We start from the raw sequence: 26,650 nt of genomic DNA, 5'->3' as shown, positions 1-26,650 counted from the left end.
TAGACTTAAAACTCTTCATGGGAGAGAATGCGACTTTTATGTTAATTTTCTGCCTGGAAATAATGAATTACTAATAGCATCATAAACACTCAATCATCTATTTCCTTTTTTATATATTTTAAAAAAATCAGTGGCTTAGTATAATAAAGACTTTCCATTCTCCCAAATCCTAAGCTTTTGCATCATTGTTAGACTTAAGTAATTCCACATTGGAAAATAAAGCTGGTATCAATCCACTCCAGTTTTACCGTATTAAGAGATCTGAAAACTAAATCAGGATTTTTTTTTTAAATCAACTGAATGCATGACCTTACTGATGCAATTTATCCAAAGCAGAGTTTGAGATCACATTAAAAATGGTGATATAATTTTAATAATTGAAAGCAGTAACTGATCTAGTTAAGAATTCAAAACCTGCACTATGAAAGAAATTTTGTTTCTGAATCTCATAAACACCTTATTTAATCTCATTAGGAATTACACCACTCAGCCCCAAACAGGAAAATCTGTGCTTACCTGACAGTTTCCTTTTTTCAACTATGAAGATCCACAGACCAGTTACAATGGGTACTTCAGGCTGCTTGTAGTTTGAGGGAAGAACCATTTTGCCAGTCCCTGCCAAGAGAGGACTGGCCAGCCCCCTGAAGCTCCCTTCAGATGAGAGAGCTTCCTCAGGCAGGATAATTCAATTCTACTTCCTAATTACAGGTTGCGTTAAGAAGAAAAAGCACAATAATTTCTCTTACTTCTGAGTATTGAGAATTTTCCTTAACAAAATAAACGTGAATCTTTGGATGTCAATTTTCATCTCTATTGTCAGTGATCTGTTTATGTGTAGGGTGGCCCAGATCTGTGGACCTTCTGACTGGAAGAAAGAAAATGTTCAGATAAATTTTCCTGTTCATCATTCTAAGGTCCAGAGTAGCAAGCAGGATCATCTTTTAAATATGGACATTCTAAATAAGATGAATTTTATTTTTATATATCCTTCTTTTGCTGGTCAGTGAGGTATTCAGAACACTTCTGCTGAAAAATGGCGTTGGCTAAGCATTGGATGACCAACACGTCTCATGTGAACTCTGGTTCACTGATGTGCAGGAGTTCAGCACTCCCAACAGGCTGCACTAAGTAGTCAGTTTGTTTCTGAGCCCCCTCATTTTCCTTTATGGCCATCTTTATCTTCTGTTGACATTCTTCTGGGATGACACCTTATACCTAATAGGATTCATCCTTAGCACGGCCTATGATTGAGGTGCCTGGCACCATATATCTGTGTTTGTCATGAATCCAAGATACTCCAATCATGTCAGTCTGAGTTTGATCAGGGGAATTTTCCAGGCAGAGGGATGGAAATGAGTTTCCTTCTTCCTTAAAGCTAGTATTAATATCAGCACTATCGTGGAAGAGGCCCTGGGAGCACGTCAGATCAAATAATAATGTTGGAGTTGGAAAAAAACTACCATCCATATGTAAGTGCACAATATGCCTGTAGAATGGTAAAAACGGCAAAGTGAAGATAAGCCTTCTTTAGGGACTTGTTCAGATGTTTCACATGGCACCCTGCTCTGTTACCACTTCTGAGGTTAGAAATAGGATGCGGAATGAGAAGTATTATTTTGATGAAGCAAACGGGTTGTTTCATTCATGGCCTGACATTACCATGGGTTGCTTGATATTGGGAATGGGAGAAAACTAGCTGTGATTTACCCAGAGCTCCACAGAGTACCCTCTCTAGGCAATGCCCAATGACATCATTGTGACCAAAATTGAAAAGACTTGCCCCTTCCTCTGGCCTGCCACCCCAATTCGTGCTAGGCTAACTCCAGATAGAGCTGGCATACAGATAGGTGAAGTCAGTAGTTGCCCTCAGTTGGCTTAGTGCTAACACCCTGGATGTGCTCCAGCTACCACTTGTAAAATGGTATTCCCTCTTGTACTTTGTGGACTGTTTCATATTTCCACATGCCAGATTCTGTAGGAAAGAATTATAGATCAAGTGTCAGGATTATCAATCTACTTTTCCAGCAGCTCTGAGCCTTAGCTTCCCATAAAATTTCCCACAAGCTGGTAACTGATTAGCCTGAGCATCTTATCTCAGTGATAAAAAGCCCCATCTGCATGAAAGATGTCCCCCCACTCTTTTTTTCAAGGAGAAGCCCTTAGGCAGTGAGAGGGCCCATACTTCCAATACTACCCGCCCATGTCACTACTGCTTGTGAAGGCACTTTATAATTTATTTTTTTGTTGTTGCTGTGCTGATGCTGCCAGAGAGTTCTCATTCCCAGAGAGAGGATAGAGGTGACACCTGCCCAGACATGGCTGTCTGCCGAGGGCTTTATAGCAAAGTGGGCACTGTTTCAGGTAAAAATCTCCTCGTTAGAAATGGTGAATGCCTGACCACCAGGAAAGAGCCATGTTCACATTCAGTAGTGACACAAGGTTGAATTTGGACTGGTGCACACCTAGAATGCTTTTAGCCTTAGAAAATCGATGTTGAGGAGGTAGAGAATAGTAAATAGACTAATAGGTCTCTTTCTGCCTACTTGTTCTTTCACACCTGGGCTGCTGTCCCTCTTGTCATGGACTCCTGGGCTGAGAGGAGGTCATGGCAACGCATGCCAACCTGCAGCACCAGCTGGGAAAAACAGCCTGGATGTGAGGATGTGGTACCCCAGAATGGTGGGTGGGGCTGAAGTTTGACGCTTTCCTAGTCTTCTGTATGACAGGAAATCCCCCATTCCTTTAATGCAGTGGTTCTGAACCAGGGGTTTGGGGCCCCCTGTGGGGCTGCAAGCAGGTTTCAGGGAGTCCATCAAACAGGGCCAGCATCAGAATCACTGGGGCCCACGGCAGAAAGCCGAAGCCCGACATCCTGAGCCCCACCACCTGGGGCTGAAGCCACTTAGCTTCATGGGGGGGCTCCCTGTGGCATGGGGCCCCAAACAATTGCCATTTTCTACCCCCTAATGCCAACCCTGGCTTTTATATGCAGAAAATCAGTTGTTGTGGCACAGGTGGGCAGTGGAGGTTTTATAGCATGTTAGGGGGGCCTCAGAAAGAAAAAGGTTGCGAAGCCTTGCTCCAATGCAGCATCTTGGCTATAACTTGTGTAGGGCAGCTTCAGCCCTCTAAAGCACAGTTCAACAATACTCCAAAGACTCTGCCTGAAAGCGTCTATCTTTTGGTTAAATTTTTTTTATAAACTATTTGTTATTTGAATCTCTAACTCTGATTCAGACTGCTGGCCTTCCTTCTCTACGGAGGAAGGATTTCTTCCCCCCCCCTTTTGTGTTTGTGCATGTTCAGAGGAATCAGCAAAGATCTATGGCTTAGTTTCTGCTGCACTGATATGCACTGAGGCACCCCATGAAGTTGAGCAGGGAACCAAACTAATTTTATTTGTTTGTCCCCATAATCCTGCTTCATATGGGGGAGTGAAATCGGGCCCTGGGATCACTCCAAAAATATTTCCAAGGGGTTAGTGATCTTGCCCTTAAAGAGGCTGGGGTTGTCATCTTGTCTTTCCAACAGAGGTCCCTCCTAGATCTCTCAAAGAAAGTACTGGAGTTGAAGAATGGAATCCCCAGGAGCCTCTACCACTGGCAGGGGTCCCACATGGACCGGTATTTTCCCTGTAGGCTACAGCCTGAGCTATCAGTAGGCAATCCCTAGGAGGGATGTTTTAGAGGTGGCAGCAGAGATCAGAAGCATGATTGCTGGTATAGCTCTAGGGACTTAGGTATGATCTTCCATCTAGTGGCTGACCTTGTGGCTTCACTCCCCTCATGGAGATGAGGCAGGGGATCTGCTTGCCTCTGGCTACTTGATTCCTGTTTGGTTCTTCGTTGGTCATTGGAGGAGGGCCAAGGTGACCCTGCTTGCAGCATGCTATGAGGGGGAACTGCACTCAGCCTGGCAAGCTCCTAAACAGGACACACAAAGGCGTGAAGCAAGAGAGAGCTCTTTCCTTTTGATCTTTCGGCAAAGAATGCCAAGTTTGCTTCCTGAAGCCTGCAGGAGCATCAGCCACTGCAGGAGCATCAACCTCTGAAGTGGAGCTAAGGGGACAGATAGACAAATTGAGCCAAATTAGTCAGAAATTTTCAATAAGAGATTGAAATTTGCCTCTGGAAGTCTCTGGCTGAATCACTGGTCACTGTGGAAGCAAATAAAACATGATTGACATTCAAGAGGTGCGGCATTCCCCTGATACCAGTGACTGACAATTCTGTCTAAAGTCCACAGGTCTGTTATGATACTTTAGCTGCTGGCAACTTGGGGACAGAACCAGATGTAAATCTTCTCAGAGAGTATGCCTAAACATTCATTTTGATTATTTCATGACAGGTGGGGGTGTGTGTGTGTGTGTGTGTGTGTGTGTGTGTGTACACTCAAGGCAAACTGTGTAGCACAACCACCTTTGCACCTTGTAAGTGCAACTCTGAGAGAAATTTTAAATATGTATGACATTTACAAATATAAACAAAATTTGTAATCTAACATATCTTGTCTCTCCTTGGAAAATGGATCTTGAGCTTTGTCAACATACTGAAACTAATCCCAATGCAGAAGCAAAAACTAATACCAGCAGATCTGAAGTTCAGTAAACTCTAAATAACAAAATGCGTGCCAGAACAGAAGGCACATTCATTTTAACATAATAAGGGAGCACAGAACACATGTAAAAATCTGTAGTAAGTCAAACTTTATTGTAAACCATTATACAATGTAAGTACCCTTACATCATATACCCTTAAATGTTAATGTAACACCACTGATTAAACAATATGGTTCAAACAGAGGGCAGCAGATTTGTCATTGTTTGCTGACATAGGCTCTACTCCCAATTTACTTATGAACAAATAAACCCAAAGTTCCATTTGAGACATACCCAGGCAAGACAAAAACCCAATTACAAAATAGTCCCTTTTTTAAAGATAGTGTAGTTTTACTTTGTAAAACTGTAGTAGTCATTTTCAGTCATTGAAATGGAGACTAAATATTGTCTAAAAAGAGGTTGCACAGCTGTGTTGTAGACCTACTTTGACCTGATGTGGCTGGATTTGTTCACTTTCACTACTGTTTGCTGCTGCAAAAAGCACAGCATGTTGCAGACTTGGGGTTAGTCAAGCAATGGCAGAAATTCCTTAAGATACTCAACCCTTCACTGCTAAGGCTGAACATTCCTTTCCCCACCAGGCACAGTGGGAAACTGTACATACACTTGTTAGAGACCTCTGGAACACTTTGCATTGTTTTAGTTAAGTTCACAACTCAACAAGTATGAATTTTCCCTGAAGAAAAGCTATAGCACATTTTAGTCAGCAACATTAATATACAGCCTTTTACTACATAAAGTAAGACAAGGGGACCTGAATGCATTAAAGCCAGAACTTTAAGACCACATATTAGATGACAACATGTCACAGCGCAGATATAACCGATTCATGTGTTGTAAGGTTGACAAGTTGTGGTGAATCTTGACCTTCAATATTTCTAATTTCTGCTCAACTATCCATATAAAGTTAGAATCCCTGACTTATTTATTTATACACAAGCTTATTTTAATTGAACAAATTATGGAATAATGCCTACCTTTTATAAGTACAGTCTGAATTAAACCTATTGTGAGTTGTCTAAAGGATGGATTTGCCACAGCAGACTAACATTTGGAGGAGAATCACATATGTGCTGCCAGGTCTTCAAATTATCATATGAACTCATTAGGGAATAGTTTCCTCTTAAACTGTACTGCCAAAATACTCCATCTAACAGCAAAACACAGTGAAGCACTAGATGTTACATGTCTGGGCTTCAAAGAAAAATGTATAAATTTGTAACTACTGCATGAGTTCATTTTTTTCATGTAAGACTTTTGCAAACGGAAATAATTTAATATTTTCCTTTTCTTTTTTGAAAGGGTAATGAAAACTAATGAGCAAAAATGTAACTTCTTGCTGTCACTTGGGGGAACTTTAAGAGTCCAGTATTAAAAAGAGGGGACTATATCAAATTTAATGCTCAACATTTTTTAATAAAAAGGTATTCATTTTCCATGTTATGATTGTGGGAATGTGAAATGCTCAAGAGTCTTTGGCTAATAGAATTTCACTATGTCACAAGTCCTTTTACAATACCTATAACCCTCAACCCAGAGGTACTGAAGCACTTAAGGAAAAAAAAAAAGGAGGGGGGAAAAGCATTTTTACCCTTAAAACAATCAGAAGAAAACGGCTCTATGGTGCTTTATGTCATCTTTACTTGGACAGTAAATATGAAGTCTGTACAAAAGAAGCTTATTTTACATGATTAAGGCCATTTGATGGTTCGCAGACTAAACTTGACACTAGAAATGAAGCTCATTTTGATATTCTGCATAATTTGAATACAGGAAGGAAAAAAATAAAGCTCATGATTTGTGCGCTGTTCAAATGATCCCTAATGACTAAAGTGGATAGGTAAGTATAATGTGGTGCAATAAAGAATGCACCAGCTGTTTTATTTCATTACCTCAAATAGAACAAGGCCTAGGCAAATCCCCTCAAACTCCTGACTAAAAATACTGAAGTTTGTGAACAGAGGAGACTAGATCTTAATTCCTCTAGGGGGTGGCAAAGCTGTACTAGATATACTGTGCATTGAAGTGAATTTCTTAAACTACTGTACTGGAGAGGTTGAACCTGCCTGATTGTACAATACTCAAGACAAGGTGTAAATCAAACAAGCTGAAACATTTACTGAAAATGTAAGCTAATAAATTGGGAGGCAACATTGATTAGACACACTTCCTTACTTCATACTTCAGAGAAACTCAAATTAGGCAAGTGTCTATTTTCCTTAGTTTCTAGATTTACTGTAAGAAAAACATTAACATTTAACTTACTGCAAATATTATGTTTTAGCACAGTAACAGTGATCAGGGGCTGCACCTAGCTCAAATATCAGGTTTGGTAAAATGTCCCTTTTAGTCAGCCAGACAGACTGAGCTGTAAGGAGGAAATCCCAGGACATTTTGTTTACCTCAACAGCCAAGCAGTAAACAAATATTTGAATAGTGAAGGTAAGCAAGGGAGCACACAGTATTTCCAAAGGGCTACCGACCCCACTTCAGCAGTATTGATAACATACCACATTAAGACCTACTAAATATATACAAAATTTAAAAAAATCTTTAAAAAGTTCTGAGCTGTCTTCCAGTGAACTTGTTTGGTTTTTTTAAGGCTTGGGACACATCTGATGTCCAGATTTGCAACTTATTTCTGATCTTTGACATCTTTTTGACACACCATCTCATCCTATACAAGGCTTAATTGAATCAAAGAAAGCTGTCTGAACAGTAACTACCATTTGGGAAATACCCAAAGGAATAGGAGGTCACTGAAAACATGTCTACAAGGGTTCAACACCAGCAGATATGTTTTCATTAACCACGGAAAGACGACACTGAAAGCCAGACATCTTAGATGTAGTAACAGGTGCATTGTACCTCTCAGTTTTATTCCAAATAGAGAAAGGGAGAAACAAATAGACTTTTTTTTTTTTTATATAAAGGAATGTGTGTGCTGGGGAAATATGTTTTAAAGCCTTCAAATGAAGTATTGTTATTAAAGATCAGCATTACACATTTATATTTTAATGGAAAAAATCTTAAGTAAAAACGCAACTCAGAGGAAGAATTATATGTATTAAGGTAGTGCTAAGAGCTCTAATCAGATCCGTGTCTCGTGTGCTAAATCCCATATAAGGAATATAAAGAGAATGTTCTGCCTCCTTTGGAATAGTTGAGAGGTACGGTCAGAGACTTGCAAGTTCTTAAGAGACAAAATATTGATGAAGTCATCCTTAGAGGTTCATTTCACAGATGAGGAAACTATCATAAAAATTTGTTTTCTTTATCTGCTAAAGTGCATATCGCCAAATATGCAGAGAACATCTCCATTTTACAAAATACTATTGTTAAACGACGTTGCCAAAACCACACTTGGGGCTACATTTCTAGTTGACATTTGGTGGTTTCAACAGTGAAAGAAAGCTTTTCCCTTTGTGAAAACATTATTTGCCTTATCTTAATCAAGTGTCGAGGACGAATGAGAACTTCACTGCAAATCTTTTGATCTTTTTCCGCACAAAAAAGGGAACAGTGTCCTTTTCTCTGACAAAGAGAATCCTTAAATATAACAGTATGAAAATATAACTTAAATATAAAATAGTCAAATAGGTTAGAGGAGACTTGAAAAAAATCTTTGTTCTGCCTATTAGTTCCATAGGTACCTTGTAGGAAGTAAACATGTACTTAAAAAAATAACATTAAGTTACAGCTTGTAACAATAAAACTATTCTGCTCTAGGATTTAATATGTTGCAATTACCGGTTTTAGTAATAAAACACACTGGTTCCACTTAGTCAATCCCGATGCCCTTTTCCAGAATGTCTTGCACTGAATCACCACAGGAACCATAAGTGAGTCATCACTGAGTAATTGTTTTTCTGTGGTCTTCTCTGAAGTGTCAGATACAAACCAGAATTTTAGTGTCTGGTCTGTCACAATGCTGTGTTTCCATAAATGATGAAAGGACGCTCTTGCATATTTGGTCAGTGTTTCTGTAGTGCAACGGAACTGGAATGCTTCAAACTACCTGCATCCTAATCACAGACCTGTTGTTGAGTAACTGTTAGTAGGAAAAAAGGGATGCTGTTGCAAAGTGAAAATCCACTGACCAAGAAGCTTATGCCACGAAACCTGCAAATACACAGGTCAGGAATGCATCATACAGGCAGCCCAAATCGATGCTTCTTCTTAACAGGCTTTAAGTTAGTCAGTCTCCGTAGGTCCTCTTCAACTTCTGACTCCTCCATTTCATCATCTGCTGAAATAAGGATCTAAAAACAGAAATATAAATAGCATGTTTCAAATAAGATTCAATCTCTATTTTTTCTCCTCTTTGAATCTATTTTAAATAATTTATTCTAGTAAAATACCCAATTATTCAATGTTTAAGAAGAGAGGCTTTATTAAAACAGGAGAATTTTGGATTTGTTAGTAATGCTAGGTAGTGACATGAAACCTATCAGACACTTCAAATATTACATTAGAAATGTTGATTAATCGCAGTTAACTAACGTGATTAACTCAAAAAAATTAATCTCGATTAATCACACTATTAATTGCACTGTTAAACAATAAAATACCTATTTAAATTTATTATTTTTGGATGTTTTTCTATATTTTTAAATATATTGATTTCTATTACACAGAATGCAAAGCGTGCAGCGTTCACTGTAAAAATGATAAATATAATTTTTCAATTCACTTCATACAAGTACTGAAGTGCAATCTCTTTATCATGAAAGCGCAACTTACAAATGTAGATTTTTTTTTGTTACATAACTGCACTCAAAAAAAGAAAACAATGTAAAACTTTAGAGCCTACAAGTCCACTCTGTCCTACTTCTTGTTCAGTCAATCGCTAATAGAAAAAAGTTTGTTTACATTTATGGGACATAACGCTGCCTGCTTCTTATTTACAATGTCACCTGAAAGTGAGAACAGGCATTTGCATGACACCTTTGTAGCCATTGCAAGGTATTTACGTGCCAGATATGCTAAACATTCGTATGCTCCTTCATGTCCCTTTCTTTGACAGGGTAACAAGCCTTGTAGATAGGGGAGGAAGTGGTAGATGTGGTACATCTTGACTTTAGTATGGCTTTTGATATGGTCTTGCATGACCTTCTCATAAACAAATTAGGGAAATACAACCTAGAAGGAGCTACTATAAGGTGGGTGCGTGACTGGTTGGAAAATCGTTCCCAGAGAGTAATTATCAGTGATTCACAGTCATGCTGGAAGGGCATAATGAGTGGGGTCCTGCAGGGATCGGTTCTGAGTCCAGTTCTGTTCAATATTTTCATCAATGATTTAGATAAGGGCATAGAGAGTATACTTATAAAGTTTGCGGACGATACCAAGCTGGGAGAGGTTGCAAGTGCTTTGGAGGATAGGATTAAAATTCAAAATGATCTGGACAAACTGGAGAAATGATCTGAAGTAAACAGGATGAAATTCAATAAGGACAAATGCAAAGTACTCCACTTGGGAAGGAACAATCAGTTGCACACATACAGAATGGGAAATGACTGCCTAGGAAGGAGTATTGTGGAAAGGGATCTGGGGGTCATAGTGGCTCACAAGATAAATATGAGTCAACAGTGTAACACTATTGCGCAAAAAAAAAAGAGCAAACATAATTCTGGGATGTATTAGCAGGAGTATTGTAAGCAAGACACGAGAAGTAATTCTTCCACTCTACTCCGTGCTGATTAGGCCTCAACTCATAGAATATCAGGGTTGGAAGAGACCTCAGGAGGTCATCTAGTCCAAATCACCTACTCAAAGCAGGACCAATCCTCAACTAAATAAACTGGAGTATTATCTCCAGTTCTGGGTGCCACATTTCAGGAAAGATGTGGACAAATTGGAGAAGAGCAACAAAAATGATTAAAGGTCTAGAAAACATGACCTATGAGGGAAGATTGAAAAAAATTGGGTTTGTTTAGTCTGGAGAAGAGAAGACTGAGAGGGGACATGATAACAGTTTTCAAGTACATAAAAGGTTCTTAGAAGGAGAAGGGAGAAAAATTGTTGTTCTTAACCTCTGAGGATAGGACAAGAAGCAATGGGCTTAAATTGCAGCAAGGGCAGTTTAGGATGGACATTAGGAAAAACTTCTTAACTGTCAGGGTGATTAAGCACTGGAATAAATTGCCTAGGGAGGTTGTGGAATCTCTATCATTGGGGATTTTAAAGAGCAGGTTAGACAAAAACCTGTCAGGGATGGTCTAGATCAGGGGTGGGCAAACTTTTTGGGCCGAGGGCCACATCTGGGTGGGGAAATTGTATGCAGGGCCGGGGCGGGGGTTGGGGTGCAAGAGGGAGTATGGGATGTGGGAGGGGGTGTGGTGTGCAGGAAGGGGCTCAGGGCAAGGGATTGGGGCAGAGGAGGGGTGCAGGGCATATGAGGGAGCTCGGAAGGGGGTTGGCGTGCAGGAGGGGTGCCGAGTGCGAGAGGGGGCTCAGGGCAGGGGGTAGGGGTGCAGGAGGGGTGGGAGGTGCAGGCAGAGGGCTTAGGACAGGGAGTTGGGGGGCGGGGTGCAGGAGGGGTTCGGGCTCCGGCCCGTGCCACTTACCTAAAGCGGCTCTGGGGTGGCAGTGGTGCGAACCGGGGCCAGGGTAGGCTCCCTGCACGCCTGCCCTGGCCCCACGCTGTGCCGTTCCGGAAAGCGCTGTGGCCCCTGGGGGAAGGGGGGGTGGAGGGCTCCGCATGCGCTGCCCTTGCCGCGCCTCCAGGTACCTCCTCCAAAGCTCCCATTGGCCATGGTTCCCCGTTCCCAACCAATGGGAGCTGCGGGAGGCAGTGCCTGGCGGCAAGGGCAACACATGGAGCCCTCTGCCCCCCCGCCCCTGGGGGGCTGCAGAGAAGTGGTGCCGGCCGCTTCTGAGACTGGTGTGGGGCCTGCAGCACCACGGGGGACAATCCCACGGGCCGGATCCAAAGCCCTGAGGGGCCGGATCTGGCCCGTAGGCCGTGGTTTGCCCACCCCTGGTCTAGATAATACTTAGTCCTGCCTTGAGTGCAGGCGACTAGACTAGATGATCTCTCGAGTTCCCTTCCAGTTCTGTGATTCTATGCTTCGGCCACCATTCCAGAGGACATGCTTCCATGCTGATGACACTCGTTAAAAAAATACGTTAATTAAATTTGTAACTGAACTTCTTGGGGGAGAATTGTATGTCTCCTGCTCTATTTGTTTTACCCACATTCTGCCATATATTTCATGTTATAGCAATCTCAGATGATGACCCAGCACATTGTTCATTTTAAGAACACTTTCACTGCAGATTTGACAAAATGCAAAGAAGGTACCAATATGAGATTTCTAAAGACAGCTACAGCACTCAATTCCAGATTTGAGAATCCACAGTCCTTTCCAAAAATCTGAGAGGGATGAGGTGTGGAGCATGTTTTCAGAAGTCTTAAAAGAGCAACACTCTGAAGTAGAAACTACAGAACTGAACCACCAAAAAAGGAAATCAATCTTCTACTGGTGGTATCTGACTCAGATGATGAAAATTAATATGCACTGGTTTGGAAAATTAATATGCACTGGTCTGCACTGCTTTGGATCATTATCATGCAGATCCCATCATCGGCACAGATGCATTCCTCTGGAATGGTGGCTGAAGCATGAAGGGCTATATGAATCTTTAGTGCATCTGACATGTAAATATCTTGTGACACCAGCTACAACAGTGTCATGCAAACACTGTTGTCACTTTCAGATGACATTGTAAACAAGAAATGGGCAGCATTATCTCCTGCAAATGTAAACAAACTTGTTTGTCTGAGTGATTGGCTGAACAAGAAGTAGGATTGAGTGGACTTGTAGGCTCTAAAGTTTTACATTGTTTTATTTTTGAATGCAGTTATTTTTTTGTACATAATTCTATATTTGCAAGTTCAACTTTTATGATAGAGATTGTACTACAGTATTTGCATTCAGTGAATTGAAAAAAACTCGTTTTTTATTGTGAAAATATTTGTAATATAAAGTGAGCACTGTACACTGTATTCTGTGTGATAATTGAAATTATTTGAAAATGTAGAAAATATTCAAAAATATTTAAATAAATGGTGTTGTTATTTTTTAATCACACAATTTTTTTTAATCGCTTAATAGCCCTAATTAGAAAATAATTTTCAAACATCAAAATGCTTTTTCATACTTCACCTTCTATGCAAGAAATATATCAGAGTGCCCTAAAGGCGTTTCTAACCAAGAGCAGTTTAAGCAACTTGCCATGAACACATTTTCAGAAATTGAAGACTGCAGCCATCTTCATCTCTAATAGAGATATGGGCCCATAAAGTCTACAGGTATTATCATCTGATCTTAAAGAAAGGTCATTTGACTCAAGAAAGCTCTGCATACTGGGACCCCACAAATGTTCCAGTTGAGGGCAGATGGGTTCTCTGACCATCTTTCAGTGGCAGTTTTATTTACTAAACAAAAGAACTGTTACTACTGATAATGTAGAAAACTGATATTAAACAATAGTGACAGAAATGCTCATATACTCAAGGAAGCTTCTTGTCCTTATGCAAAGCAAAAGGTGCTTAACAGAATTTTAAATAAAATTATCTTTAAATCAAGAAAGTTAAAAAAGTTGACCTTTTGGCCCCTTTACTTTCAGCGTAATTACTGAAAGTACCATGTTCCACAGAAAAATGGAACTAGAGAGATATAACAATGACTCTGACACAGCTGTATGCTTCAGATGAATGTCTTTCATCATGGTTAAGTTCTTTTAGCGGGTAGCAATCAAAAGGAACATTTCTGATCCACCTTAATTAAGCTCCTCTGTTAAGGAGGAGAATAGAATTGAGAGAATGATGTTCTCATCCTATCACAGTTGCTTAAAGTCAAATGCAAGGTTATTTGCAATGTTGAATGGGGAAGCAACCATGACACTTATTTGTAGTGTATAATCCTGTACACTAATGACTAGATACGGTTTTAAAACTGCTGTAGTCTCTTTAACCTCACCAACCCTTAACAAACAAACAAAACCACTTGACGTTGATCTTATGTTCAAAATGTGTAAGATTTTTATCATAACAGATGAAATGTCTGTTTTAACAAATCTGAAGTCACCATTTTTAGATATACAATATCCTTATATGATAGCCATATTAAAGCTGTAGTTCACTGTTAACTGAATTAACTGACACCACAGGATCTAAAAAACAATCCTTTTGAAAATTAGCAGTAGCGTTTTGAGGCATCTCAAACCCCAGGAAAATCATCAGCAGCTTTGTAAAGGGTCAATAAGAGAAGTGAATTAGCAGTCACCGATTTATTCAATGGGGTCTTGCCAGGGCTGGCTCCAGACCCCAGCATGCCAAGCACGTGCTTGGGGCGGCATGCCGCGGGGATGCTCTGCCGGTCGCCGGGAGGGTGGCAGGCGGCTCCGGTGGACCTCCCGCAGGCGTCCCTGCGGAGGGTCCGATGGTCCCACGGCTTCGGTGGAGCATCTGCAGGCACGTCTGCGGGAGGTCCACCGGAGCCGCGGGATCAGCGACTGGCAGAGCGCCCCCGCGGTGTGCCGCAGTGCTTGGGGCGGCGCAATTGCTAGAGCTGCCCCTGGGTCTTGCGTACAAGGGCTCTAGGCAAATTTAGTACAAAACTATAATCAAGCCTAAGATAGTGTTGTAAATCAAGAGGAAGGGAGTTGACTCAGGTACAGCAAGTGGTGCATCTACATACTTCTGACTCTGACTCTTCATGTGATGCTGCTCTCCTGTATCGGACTTTACTTCCATTCCTTGAATCTTGCCCCACTTCCTTTTCTTCGAGTTTAGCTTTTGTCTTCCCTTTCTTCATAAGAAAGTTATCCACTACCCAGAACATTAATGCCTGTTAACAGGGGAAAATTCACAGTTCAGTTTTTCTTTAGGTCAGCATATGTGTTAGTCATTCACACCTTGGAATGGAGTTAGGGAATAATTGTACTAAGTGGGATTTGGCCAAATACTGCAAAATCCTGTACAGCTCCAGTCACATGACCTAACATATACCCTATATCTCCTGAAACATAGCTGCCCTATTTCCTGCTCTTGCTCCAATAAGAAAAAAGCTGCTGCTTAGTGGGAATTTGTTATTGGCTCTTAATCTTGACATATGGATATAGTCTTGCTTGGTCTAGGGCATTTCAATGGGATGATATTTTTTGGCACTCCAAACAAATTAATGCTTTCCTAAATAAACCTAATTTAACTGGAATTTTCTAACTGGTACAATCATATCTGTATAGTACATTCAACAATGGGCATTCTGTGCACCATTTCTGTGCCCAATGGCATTGTTGATTATGGATTTTATAGATACACAAGTACATAATCACTTTATATATATTATTTTTACACACACACACACACACACACACACACACGTTGAAGACTTGTAACACTAAGATATTACCAAGGCACATTGTGCGGTACAGATTAATTTTAACAGATGGAGAAGGGGATGCGTGGGGGAGAGAAACACAAGTCAACCATCTTTGAAAAGCATACAGTTGTACTAACATTAACAAAGAAGGGAACTATCAGCATGACGATAGCCAGCTCCAACTGGGGGTTCTCTATAGGATTCAATAAAGCTACCTGTGAAAAGAAAAAGATCAAAATTCAGACTACAACAGTATGTGTATGCAGTTGGGTTGGAAAGTGTTATAGAAAGTATTAGGCTGGTAGCCAGATGAATTAGAAAGGACAGTTTCACAGGAAAGGAATATAATTTTGTTAAGGAAGGTTTATAAATTGCATTTAGTAAACAAGTGGTGCTGACTGAAAGCAATCTTCCATCCCACTAATTTGTGATTACAGAAGGAATGTGATGACTTGTGAGTAGGTGAAGCAACCAGATACTACTTGATGAATTAATCACCTTATATTCCCAAGGAAAATGTCTGATACTCCATCACTTGGAGATTTAAATAAACTGTTCAGAATACTATAAAATATAGTGTAAAAATCCTGTTTTATTCTACCGGGATGGTCTAGAACAGTGGTTCTCAAACTTTTGTACTGGTGACCCCATTCACACAGCAAGCCTCTGAGTATGACCCTCCCCTTATAAATTAAAAACATTTTTTTAATATTTAACACCATTATAAATGCTGGAGGTGAAGCGGGGTTTGGGGTGGAGGCTGACAGCTTTCAATCCCCCATGTAATAACCTCGCAACCCCCTGAGGGGTCCCGATCCCCAGTTTGAGAACCCTTAGTCTAGAATACCTAACAGCAGTTATTCAGCTCTAACTGCTGTGAGTAATCATCTTGAACGTTAAACTGCGTTATGCTGTACTAAACCAGACAATCCACCTAGTATCTACATGGCATTTTATTTCACAGTTCAGTTATATAAAATGCTTTATCAGTTATAGACAAAATTATAAATTATCCCTTTAAAAGTGTGTGGACTTGTGGTTCCCACTTGATTCTACATTGAGATGAAAGTTTCTATTAGAGACATGTTCAAGATGATGTATGTGCTTCCTGCAGTTTAACTAACCATGGGCATAAAAGAGGTTTGACCAAGAAAAACAAAGCATAGGCTACATTCAAATATCCACTCAACCCTTTTTCCAGAAAGCTTTGACTGGAAGAACCAATATCTTGGAAATCACTTACATATGCTGCAGTTTTAAAGTTAAATATCTGGACATGGGATGCAGAAGTTTTCAAAAATGTTATAAAACAAAGACACTATAAAGGTGAATTACAATATATTATGGTGACTTTTGCTGCTCCAGGTAAGTATTGCCATGCTTCGATTATAAATCAGGTCACTTACACTGTTATGATCTTTCATACAGATCTCAGCCTGGGAGTCATTCCTCATTACGCTTACTGAATATACTACCATAAACTTATTAGTGTAACTAATAGTATTAGCATATATTGAAGCTAAGCTATACTGTACCTGTATAAAGGTTCAAAATACTCTTTGTGCTGCAGTAACTGACTTTTGTTTGCTTATTGGCTATTTTTTTAAATTCAGTAACTCAGCAATGTGTCTTTTATTGCACTGTGAATTACTAAGGTTTTACTACAAAAAATGTAACAATGTTCTATTATGCTCTAAAACTATGGAAAATAATACACATTAGGTTTAAAGTTAGAGCTGTAATTTAACTAAAAGAAAGGCTGATGCACTCGGTCTCCTTTTAGGTAGCATTGCCAGCAGATTGAGGGACGTGATCATTCCCCTTTATTCAGCATTGGTGAGGCCTCATCTGGAGTACCGTGTCCAATTATGGGAGACACACTACAAGAGGGATGTGGAAAAATTGGAAAGAGTCCAGTGGAGGGCAACAAAAATTATTGGGGGCTGGAGCATATGACTTGAGGCTGAGGGAACTGGGATTATTTAGTCTGCAGAAGAGAAGAATGAGGGAGATTTGATAGCTGCTTTCAACTACCTGAAAGGGGGTTCCAAAGAAGATGGATCTAGATTGTTCTCAGTGGTGGCAGATGACAGAACAAGGAGTAATGGTCTCAAGTTGCAGTGGGGGAGGTTTAGGTTGGATATTAGGAAAAACGTTTTCCACTAGGAGGGTGGTGAAGCATTGGAATGGATTACCTAAGGAGGTTCCACCACCTCCCTCCTTAGGAGTTTTTAAGGTCAGGCTTGACAAAGCTCTGGCTGGGATGATTTAGTTGGGGATTGGTCCTGCTTTGAGCAGGGGGTTGGACTAGATGACCTCCTGCGGTCCCTTCCAACCCTGATATTCTATGATACCTCAGGTGAGCATGTGATCTTATATTGTACACGATGCAATACCTACTAAATGCAAAATAGAATGGTGGCATTATCACCAGTGAAATCCAATTAGTGGTATCAGGGTGCTCCATTACCATAGGCAACAGTTAAGTAGCACCAACTGTGGACCTTTACATAGCTTGCATGATAGCCTTAGTCTTTTTGGATTAAGTAGAATTAATAGCTTATCACTTTCTGGCATCTATCTGCAATTCATTTAACTGTAAAAATCGTATAAAGACTCAAACCTCTTTCCATTGAGGTATTAGGAGGACTATAATGATGATGGTTTTCTCAAACATCATGATCACTATGTACAGTGCACACTGTCCCACCCAAGCACTGCACTGCAGCGGGTCACCTACAAAAAAAGCAAAGGTTTAATACACCAATTTAGCCCACTGTCACTTGACTTAACACATGTTTAAGAAAAACAAAAGCAAAATTAGACAAGGGAGAAAAACTTGGTAAACCAAAGTAAAACAAATATTTGATAAGTGGTTGCCATCTAAAGTAGTCTGATGGTATTTCTGAATAGCAACAACATTCACTGATATCCCTTTGCTTGGATGAAGTTGCCTTCCCTGAGCAGTCCAAATTTTTGTGCTTTACTTTAGAAAACTCAAAAGAGCACCTTTTGTTTACTTAGGGAGTACCTTGTTACAGTTTACTTTAGTATACATTATTGAACTCAGCAGATAAAGCACAGAATTAGCTTACATCTCACAAGATATTTACCTTTCCATAAAGCCAGTTGCTATAAATTATTTCCCATTTTGGCAAATAAGTATGTTTTCTAAGGCAGAAAATTTACACAATACTTGGCTGCTGCAGTGTATCTTGCTCTAGCATAGATAACCTTTTAAAAGAAATTAGAATATTCCTGCATTTGTGCTTTTGCCATCCTGTATATATAGGTATCTTATACAAATGTCAGCAACCATGAATGACTGATGGTAATTATGGCAAGAACGGCAACAGATTACAAGAGAATGAGTAGCCTTCAAAAATTTAATTTTGTTCAGAGCTTCCTGCAAGCTAATCAGGATATATCTTCATTGCACTGATTAAAGTAGTATCATATGTAAATCATAAAAAGCTAAGTAATTTTGCTATACCCCAGGCAAGGTGCTGTACAATGAATACCAAGCAAATTACCGATTGCTCTGGAATTAGAACTGTCATACAAATATTCCAACAGAAAAAGTATATATCCTGTTATAACTACAGCATAACTGAACATACCTGGTTGCAGCTGAGATAAGAGTGGAGTGCCTGACAAAACATTCAGATGAATTTTAACCAGCATCACAATATCACCAAAATTTGACAGCTCAGGCGTGCTTTCCTAACAATTTAAAATAAAAGTTCTTCTACAGATTTCACCATTCACTTTCAACAAACAACTTTTAGAGCATCTTCAAATATGGCTTAATATTTAAGTCTGCAAATAAAGTGCAATGGAAATTCAAATGCCTTTATACAGCTGTAATGCACAGTCGACCATGGCTACGTCCTTTCCCGGAAAGCTATTGAAAGATGTACAGCAAATAGTCTTGAGTTTTACACTCTCCTCTTGAAATTCCACAGCAGGCAGAAATTGATTTTTCAGACTAGCCCAGCTTTTCCCAGAAAAATTTCACCAGGAGATGTTCCTAGAGTGCTACAATTTGAATATACTGTTTTAAAGGTGTTTATTTTTGGTAATGTAAGGCTTAAATTATACAGACCCAATGTCTGAAAGTTTGAAAACTCAGAGTGAAGGTTCCCCAGCCAATAGATCATGTTTCCTGGTCTGCCATGTAACTATGAATTTTCCACAGATGTGGGGTTTGAGTTAAGACTGAAATTAACAGTGAATTCCCAGACTTTCAAACTTTTCTTTTATTAATATTTTCTAATTTTTCCTTCACTATGTAACTATTATGAAAAAAACAAAATTATAGCCTGAGCCACAGAGTTGCTATTGAGGCTTAAAAATCCACTCTGGGGTCCCTAAATTTTGAAAGCTACAGCAATTGAAATCAGGATCCCATATGCTCTGATTCCACATCATGGGATTTGATACTATTGTACCTCAGAGTACACAACACTTTGGTTATAGTTAACAGAAATAATAAAAACCTACTAGTGGTGAACAGAAGTGCTGGCAAATGTCATTCTATCAAATCTGATGTCACAGTTAGGAAATGCAACTATTTAGGGACAGATGAGAGGTAGAATTTTAAAACCTTGCTGCATTTAATAAATTAAATCTGACTCTGGGGATATGGTCTGTCAAAACTATCTTTCACCTTTATTACAGAAATAGTTTTAAAATTATGCATTTCATGGAAAAAATTATTACTACATGTCCTCTAGAAAGTTACCCAGAAAATTTTCTTGAGTATCTACATTTTCAAAGATGAGGAAAGAGAACTTAAATTAAAAGTCAACCCAGCAAAGTGGTTTAAGTATGGAGCTCTAGAATTCTTAGCATTTTTCAGGACCCTCTATGACAATATAATTTATCTTGATCTTAAAAATATTACAGGCCCTCAGAATTTAAATTTTCTGTAAAAAGTAAAGAAGTTATGTAAAACAAGCTATGAAGCCAGTAGAAATTCTGCTGTCCAAAAGATGCAGAGCCACAGATTTACTACTAATTATTATAGATTAATACAGATACTGAATAACAACATCTAAAACATTTTCTTGGGAAGCTTGAAAACAGAAAACTGAATTTGTGAACAGTATTTGACAGTTTATCAATAGCAAGGAAACAACTTGTATAAAAAAAATTTCTAATGCAATGCTCATATATCCAAGAGATGACTTTGCATATCAGATTTAGTGACCCATCAAGGTGGATGAGAGCTCACAGAAGCCGCACTGAACTAGAATGGAGAGAAATCAGCTTTTCTTCCCATTCCCCCACAAGAGAGAGAGCCTTAAAGATGCAAGTTAAGATAATTAATTGACCTGCTCTGAGGTAGACTAGGAGAAAAGCATAAACCTATTTTATCACGATCACACTCTCATTTCTGGATGCTTCAGGGCTAAAAACGAATGGATACATTTAGAGATAATATTTCCACTGTCTGAACAAAACTCTTGCATTTGTGCCATTTAGATGAGAAAACCAGAATAATGGCATTGCCATCAGAGTTTGCCAGGATTTGGTCTTTCCCCTAATACCTAGACTGGTAAATAAAATACAGTTCAGTGTTAAACTAGAAAAATAGTGCTCGTCTACTCCAGGCTGTTTCATGTAGGGTATCACAGGGTTCTGTTCTTTCACCCCTCCTATTCAAGGTATATTTATGAGACTGTGGGAAATCTGCCCTTCCCCACCTGGCAATAACATTTGAGATCAACTAAAATGAACACACTATCCTTTGGTTTAACTGGAAGGGAATCTGCTTCCTTTAGCGGTGAATTCTGTTGATTATCAGGTCATATCCATCTGTTCCCCGCAGGCTATTTCTGGGGAGTGGAATGAGCAGATGTGTGGAGTGAATGAAGATTTTGTTTTGAGGGTTATGTGGAGAAATAGTCTTAGTCTTTGCACATTGGCCCTAACTTTCACTGTAGTTGTATAAAGATTATATATCATTTAGTGTGCTAGGCAGGATACTTGGCATGCCCTAGATTTACAATATATCTGTATATGAGCAAAATAGACTGCTGTTTAATATGAACATATAAAATGAATTAGGATCGGAGGTTAAAATATGGAAAGAAGTTTTTCAATCCTAACATCTTTGTGTTTCAAGTACAGTGCATAAAAGGTTGTTACAAGGAGGAGGGTGAAAAACTGTTCTCATTAACCTCTGAGGATAGGACAAGAATCAGTGGACTTAAATTGCAGCAAGGGAGGTTTAGGTTGGACATTAAGAAACACTTCCTGTCAGGGTTGGTAAGCACTGGCATAAATTATCTAGGAAAGATGTGGAATCTTCATTTTGGAGAATTTTAAGAACAGGTTAGACAAAACACCTCTCAGGAATGGTCTAGTTATTACTTAGTCCTGCTTAGAGCGCAGGGGACTGACTAGATCTATCGAGGTCCCTTCCATTCCTACGTGTCTGATTTTTTTTTATCATACATACATAGTTTAAATTGATAACATCTGAGTAACAATGCCACCACTACTTACTGAGCCAGAAGCGTGGCTCTTTACAATGCAAGGCTCCTCCCGATGCAGATAACTATGCCTTTGTAGAATTCACAGCCATGGGAAGGAGCAGAACGTTACCATATGATATGGGGCCACATTTCCTTTTAATCATTAAAACAATTAATTTGATGCTTATGAAAGTGAAGGGTTATTAACACTGGCTAGTGAGAGGAATAACAAAAGCAGACTAATTGCAAATTCCCTACCCATCTCTGGCAGTGCATCTCACTGCTATTCTGCAACACAGTATTACCAAGTCACACATCTCAAGAGCAATGAGAAACAAGCAAATTCAGTATTTATGTATAAGATTAGGATTAGATCAATTTAAGTGGGGAAGTGGGATGCCAGGAGGAAGCACGAGCAGGAGAGTGCAAGAGGGGAGGACTTCTGCCTCAGACTGAGAAAGCAGGATGATCAGAGAATTATCTTAAGTGCCTATACACAAATGCAAGAAGTCTGGGAAACAAGCAGGGAGAACTGGAAGTCCTGACACCGTCAAGGAATTATGATGTGATTGGAATAACAAAGACTTGGTGGGATAAATCACATGACTGGAGTACTGTCAAGGATGGATATAAACTGTTCAGGAAGGACAGGCAGGGCAGAAAAGGTGGAGGAGTTGCATTGTATGTAAGAGAGCAGTATGACTGCTCAGAGCTCCGGTATGAAACTGCAGAAATATCTGAGAGTCTCTGGATTAAGTTTAGAAGTGAGAGCAACAAGGGTGATGTCGTGGTAGGAGTCTGCTATAGACTACCAGACCAGGGGGATGAGGTGGATGAGGCTTTCTTCTAGTAACTTCTGTTAGTTGCCGGATCACAGGCCCTGGTTCTCATGGAGGACTTCAGTCACCCCGATATCTGCTGGGAGAGCAATACAACAGTGCACAGACAATCCAGGAAGTTTTTGGAAAGTGTAGGGGACAATTTCCTGGTGTAAGTGCTGGAGGAACCAACTAGGGGCAGAGCTCTTCTTGACCTGATGCTCACAAACAGGGAAGAATTAGTAGGGGAAGCAACAGTGGATGGGAACCTGAGAGGCAGTGACCATGAGATGGTTGAGTTCAGGATCCTGACACAAGGAAGAAAGGAGAGCAGCAAAATACAGACCCTGGACTTCAGAAAAGCAGAATTTGACTCCCTCAGGGAACTGATGGGCACGATCCCCTGGGAGAATAACATGAGGGGGAAAGGAGTCCCGGAGACCTGGCTCTATTTTAAAGAATCCTTATTAAGGTGGCAGGAACAAACCATCCCGATGTGTAGAAAGAATAGTAAATATGTCAAGCAACCAGCTTGGCTTAACAGTGAAATCCTTGCTGATCTTAAAAAAAAAAAAAAAGAAGCTTACAAGAAGTGGAAGATTGGACAAATGACCAGAGAGGAGTATAAACATATTGCAGAAGTGAAATCAGGAAGGCCAAATCACACTTGGTGTTGCAGCTAGCAAGAGGTGTTAAGAGTAACAAGAAGGGTTTCTTCAGGTATGTTAGCAACAAGAAGACAGTCAAGGCAAGTGTGGGCAACTTACTGAATGAGGGGCAACCTAGTGACAGAGGATGTGGAAAAAGCTAATGTACTCAATGCTTTTATTGCCTCTGTTTTCCTGAACAAGGTCAGCTCTCAAACTACTGCACTGGGCAGCAGAGCATGGGGAGGATGTTACCAGCCCTCTGTGGAGAAAGAAGTGGTTGAGGACTATTTAGAAGAGCTGTTCAAGCACAAGTCCATGAGGCCGGATGCGCTGCATCCGAGGGTGCTAATAAAGTTAGTGGATGTGATCACAGAGCCATTGACCATTATCTTTGAAAACTCATGGCAAATGGGGGAAGTCCCGGATGACTGGAAAAAGGCTAATGTAGTGCCCATCTTTAAAAAAGGGAAGAAGGAAGATCCGGGGAACTAGAGGCCAGTCAGCCTCACCTCAGTCCCTGGAAAAATCATGGAGCAGGTCCTCAAGGAATCAATTCTGAAGCACTTAGAGGAGAGGAAAGTGATCAGGAACAGTCAGCGTGGATTCACCAAGGGGAAGTCATGCCTGACTAACCTAATTGCCTTCTATGACGAGATAACTGGCTCTGTGGATGACGGGAAAGCAGTGGACGTGCTATTCCTTGACTTTAGCAAAGCTTTTGATACGATCTCCCACAGTATTCTTGCCAGCAAGTTAAAGAAGTATGGGCTGGATGAATGGACTATAAAGGTGGATAGAAAACTGGCTTGAACGTCAGGCTCAACGGGTATTGATCAATGGCTCCATGTCTAGTTGGCAGCCGGTATCAAGCGGACTGCCCCAAGGGTCAGTTTTGTTCAATATCTTTATTAATGATCTGTAGGATGGTGTGGACTACACCCTCAGCAAGTTTTCAGATGACACTAAACTAGGAGGAGTGATAGATACACTGGAGGGTAGGGATAGGATACAGAGGGACCTAGACAAATTAAGAGGATTGGGCCAAAAGAAATCTGATGGGGTTCAACAAGAAGTGCAGAATCCTGCACTTAGGACAGAAGAATCCCATGCACTGCTACAGACTAGGGACCGAGTGGCTAGGCAGCAGTTCTGCAGAAAAGGACCTAGGGGTTACAGTGGATGAGAAGCTGGATCTGAGTCAACAGTGTGCCCTTGTTGCCAAGAAGGCTAACGGCATTTTGGGCTGTATAAGTAGGAACATTGCCAGCAGATCGTGGGACGTGATCATTCCCCTCTATTCGGCATTAGTGAGGTCTCATCTGGAGTACTGTGTCCAGTAATGAATCACTGGAGAATAAGTAATAGGGCTAAGAAAGGAGATGATCTCATAGCAAGAACTAACATGAGAATGTATTTCTAGAAACTATATAATCAAACAGCACAGGACAGTGTCATTGGTCAGTTTAGGCAGAGAAGAGAGCCCTGGTTTTTATTTATACTTGCAATCAAGATGAAGTCAAGTATCAGGGGGTAGTCGTGTTAGTATGTATCCACAAAAACAACAAGGAGTCCGGTGGCACCTTAAAGACTAACAGATTTATTTGGGCATAAGCTTTTGTGGGTTAAAAAACCTCACTTCTTCAGAAAGCTTATGCCGAAATAAATGTTAGTTTTTAAGGTGCCACCAGACTCCTTGTTGTAATCAAGATGAGAACACCCTCTTCAGATGAAAGAAGTTCCTTTCCCTACCTCCAGATAAATCTTTCAGTAAAATATTGAGGTTCTTGCTCACAGTTCTAGGTCTCCCTTAGAGGATTTTTAGTAGGCAGATCTGAGACCCCCAATAGATTGTGTGTGGAAAATATACATTCAAATTTCTTAAATTTACCTTTGAACATTAAAAATACATGACACTACAACTGAGTACAGTTTAGTTCATATTTATGTAATCAGTTTTTTTTTGAACAAACATGTTATTTACCCTTTTTAGATAATGTGAAAGAAAAGAAAACCTAAGAGCACAAATCATAGACCAAATACTTTCTCATTAAGACCAAAAACATTTTCTAAAATGTCACCAGAATGTTTGGTGGGAACATCACTCTACCTTCATTATGGACAAAAATATCCAAGCATACAATGACTAGCTGAGTTAAAGGAATCAAATTTTATTTGCACAAAAATAATAACTTTTCAGTTGTAACAACTAGTTAACTACATACAAAATGTTTCCACCATATCAACAGAAATAGTTGTTTACAGTAAAAATTTTTTGTAATGGCACTTATGATAGCTTAGTACAAAAGACAAAAAAACTTTTTCTGGAAAAAAGTGTCAACTCATTAGGAATCACAGGGCAAGAAAAAAGATGAGATGCACATGAATAAAAAGATGCAAAAGCTTAAACACAGAAAGTCATCAGAAACTTTTTTTTAAGAGCTACATGAACTAAAAGATAATCAGATTATTGCAGGCATCAGTTATAGGAACCCAGCTGGAGAACTGCCTGATAAATGAATTTGATGAGAAGCATTCTTAATTTTCATAAATTAAATTAAATGTGAATGATGATGTTATTGAGAAGAAATACTGAAACGGTCCTGGTTCCACAATGCGACAGATAAAAATGATCATTCGTTAGTTATCCTGATCTGAGGAACATGGTTATAGATGCCAAAAGATGATGAAGTAAAAATTGTTTTTAAAAGGGATACGTCAACTTGAAATGTACAGAATTTAGTAAATGAGTTAAAAGTAGTTTCAGGAACTCTCCCCACCAACTTTTATGGTTTTGAATAACAGTTTCCCGTTTTAAAAAAAGTCTGTTTGAAACAGGGGAAACTGACTGACTACACAAGGGAAAATAGTGACAATGACTATACAGCAAGTACTATCAGAGGCAGAAAGTAGAGAGAGATTTCTCTCTCTCTCTCTAATTCTTTGAGCTGCGGTAAGCTTAGTTATTTGTAACACTAGTAGGTCAACAATGATATTTCAGTTTGAAAATTAAGTTGATTGTGTCCCCTTAAGAGAGACTATAGTTATCAGTGACTATGTGGGCAGAAAGGCCTTGACTTAGGCCATGAGCTCAACCCAAGAGACAAACTTTTGATCTTACTCAGGTCTAGGTGACAGCTAAGTTGTTTATTTTTCCAGCAGAGATGTAAATTCATCATGGAGTGTATTCTTCTAGGACACAAAAGCATTTCAGTTAAAACTTAAGGTGGAGAGTACAATAGAGCAAAGATATTTCTGACAAAAATCAGATGCCTAACAACTACAACTCAATTAGGTATTTTTGTTTTAATAGAAAGTATGGCGCTAGTTTAGTGATGTGCATACCTGAAAAGTGGGTGTATGAATGGAGAGACAACTACCCATGTATATCAACATATTGACTCATTTCAGGTAATATTCATAAACAAGAAATGCTGGCTATTAGAGATTTAAGGTGTTAAGTCCTAACGGGATTACTACTAAACTTTGGAGGATGATGTAACAGAAATTAGAACTCCAACACAATCCCAGTAATGTCACTGGGGTTACAGAGGTGAGCTGGGTTTCCCAAGTTAGATACAAGTACTTAGGTAGAAAAAAATTCCTTCTTTCACCATCACCACCTAAGACGAGGCTTATTTCAGTGGCACAGGTTCTCTTTTGTGAAGATTTGCCATGTGGTATATGCATGTCC

General features: G+C 39.7%; 1 protein-coding gene across 2 annotated transcripts in view; it reads right to left on the bottom strand.

Annotated features, from left to right (window-relative positions):
- Positions 1-4,690: 4,690 nt before the first annotated feature.
- LOC123374072 (store-operated calcium entry regulator STIMATE-like) overlaps positions 4,691-26,650 on the bottom strand; it is a 92,974-nt gene continuing 71,014 nt past the window's right edge. For both annotated transcript variants that reach the window (XM_045023519.1, XM_045023520.1), the window contains 4 exons: positions 17,633-17,745; positions 15,147-15,224; positions 14,326-14,475; positions 4,691-8,880 (listed from right to left, as the gene is read on the bottom strand). In XM_045023519.1, the coding sequence (XP_044879454.1) occupies positions 8,767-8,880; positions 14,326-14,475; positions 15,147-15,224; positions 17,633-17,745 (455 nt within the window). In that variant the 3' untranslated portion in view covers positions 4,691-8,766. The remainder of the gene's footprint in view (positions 8,881-14,325; positions 14,476-15,146; positions 15,225-17,632; positions 17,746-26,650) is intronic.

Source organism: Mauremys mutica, chromosome 7 (assembly GCF_020497125.1).
Source record: "Mauremys mutica isolate MM-2020 ecotype Southern chromosome 7, ASM2049712v1, whole genome shotgun sequence".
In the NCBI taxonomy this organism is placed as follows: Eukaryota; Metazoa; Chordata; order Testudines; family Geoemydidae; genus Mauremys; species Mauremys mutica.
This window is presented reverse-complemented; position numbering and strand designations above follow the sequence as displayed.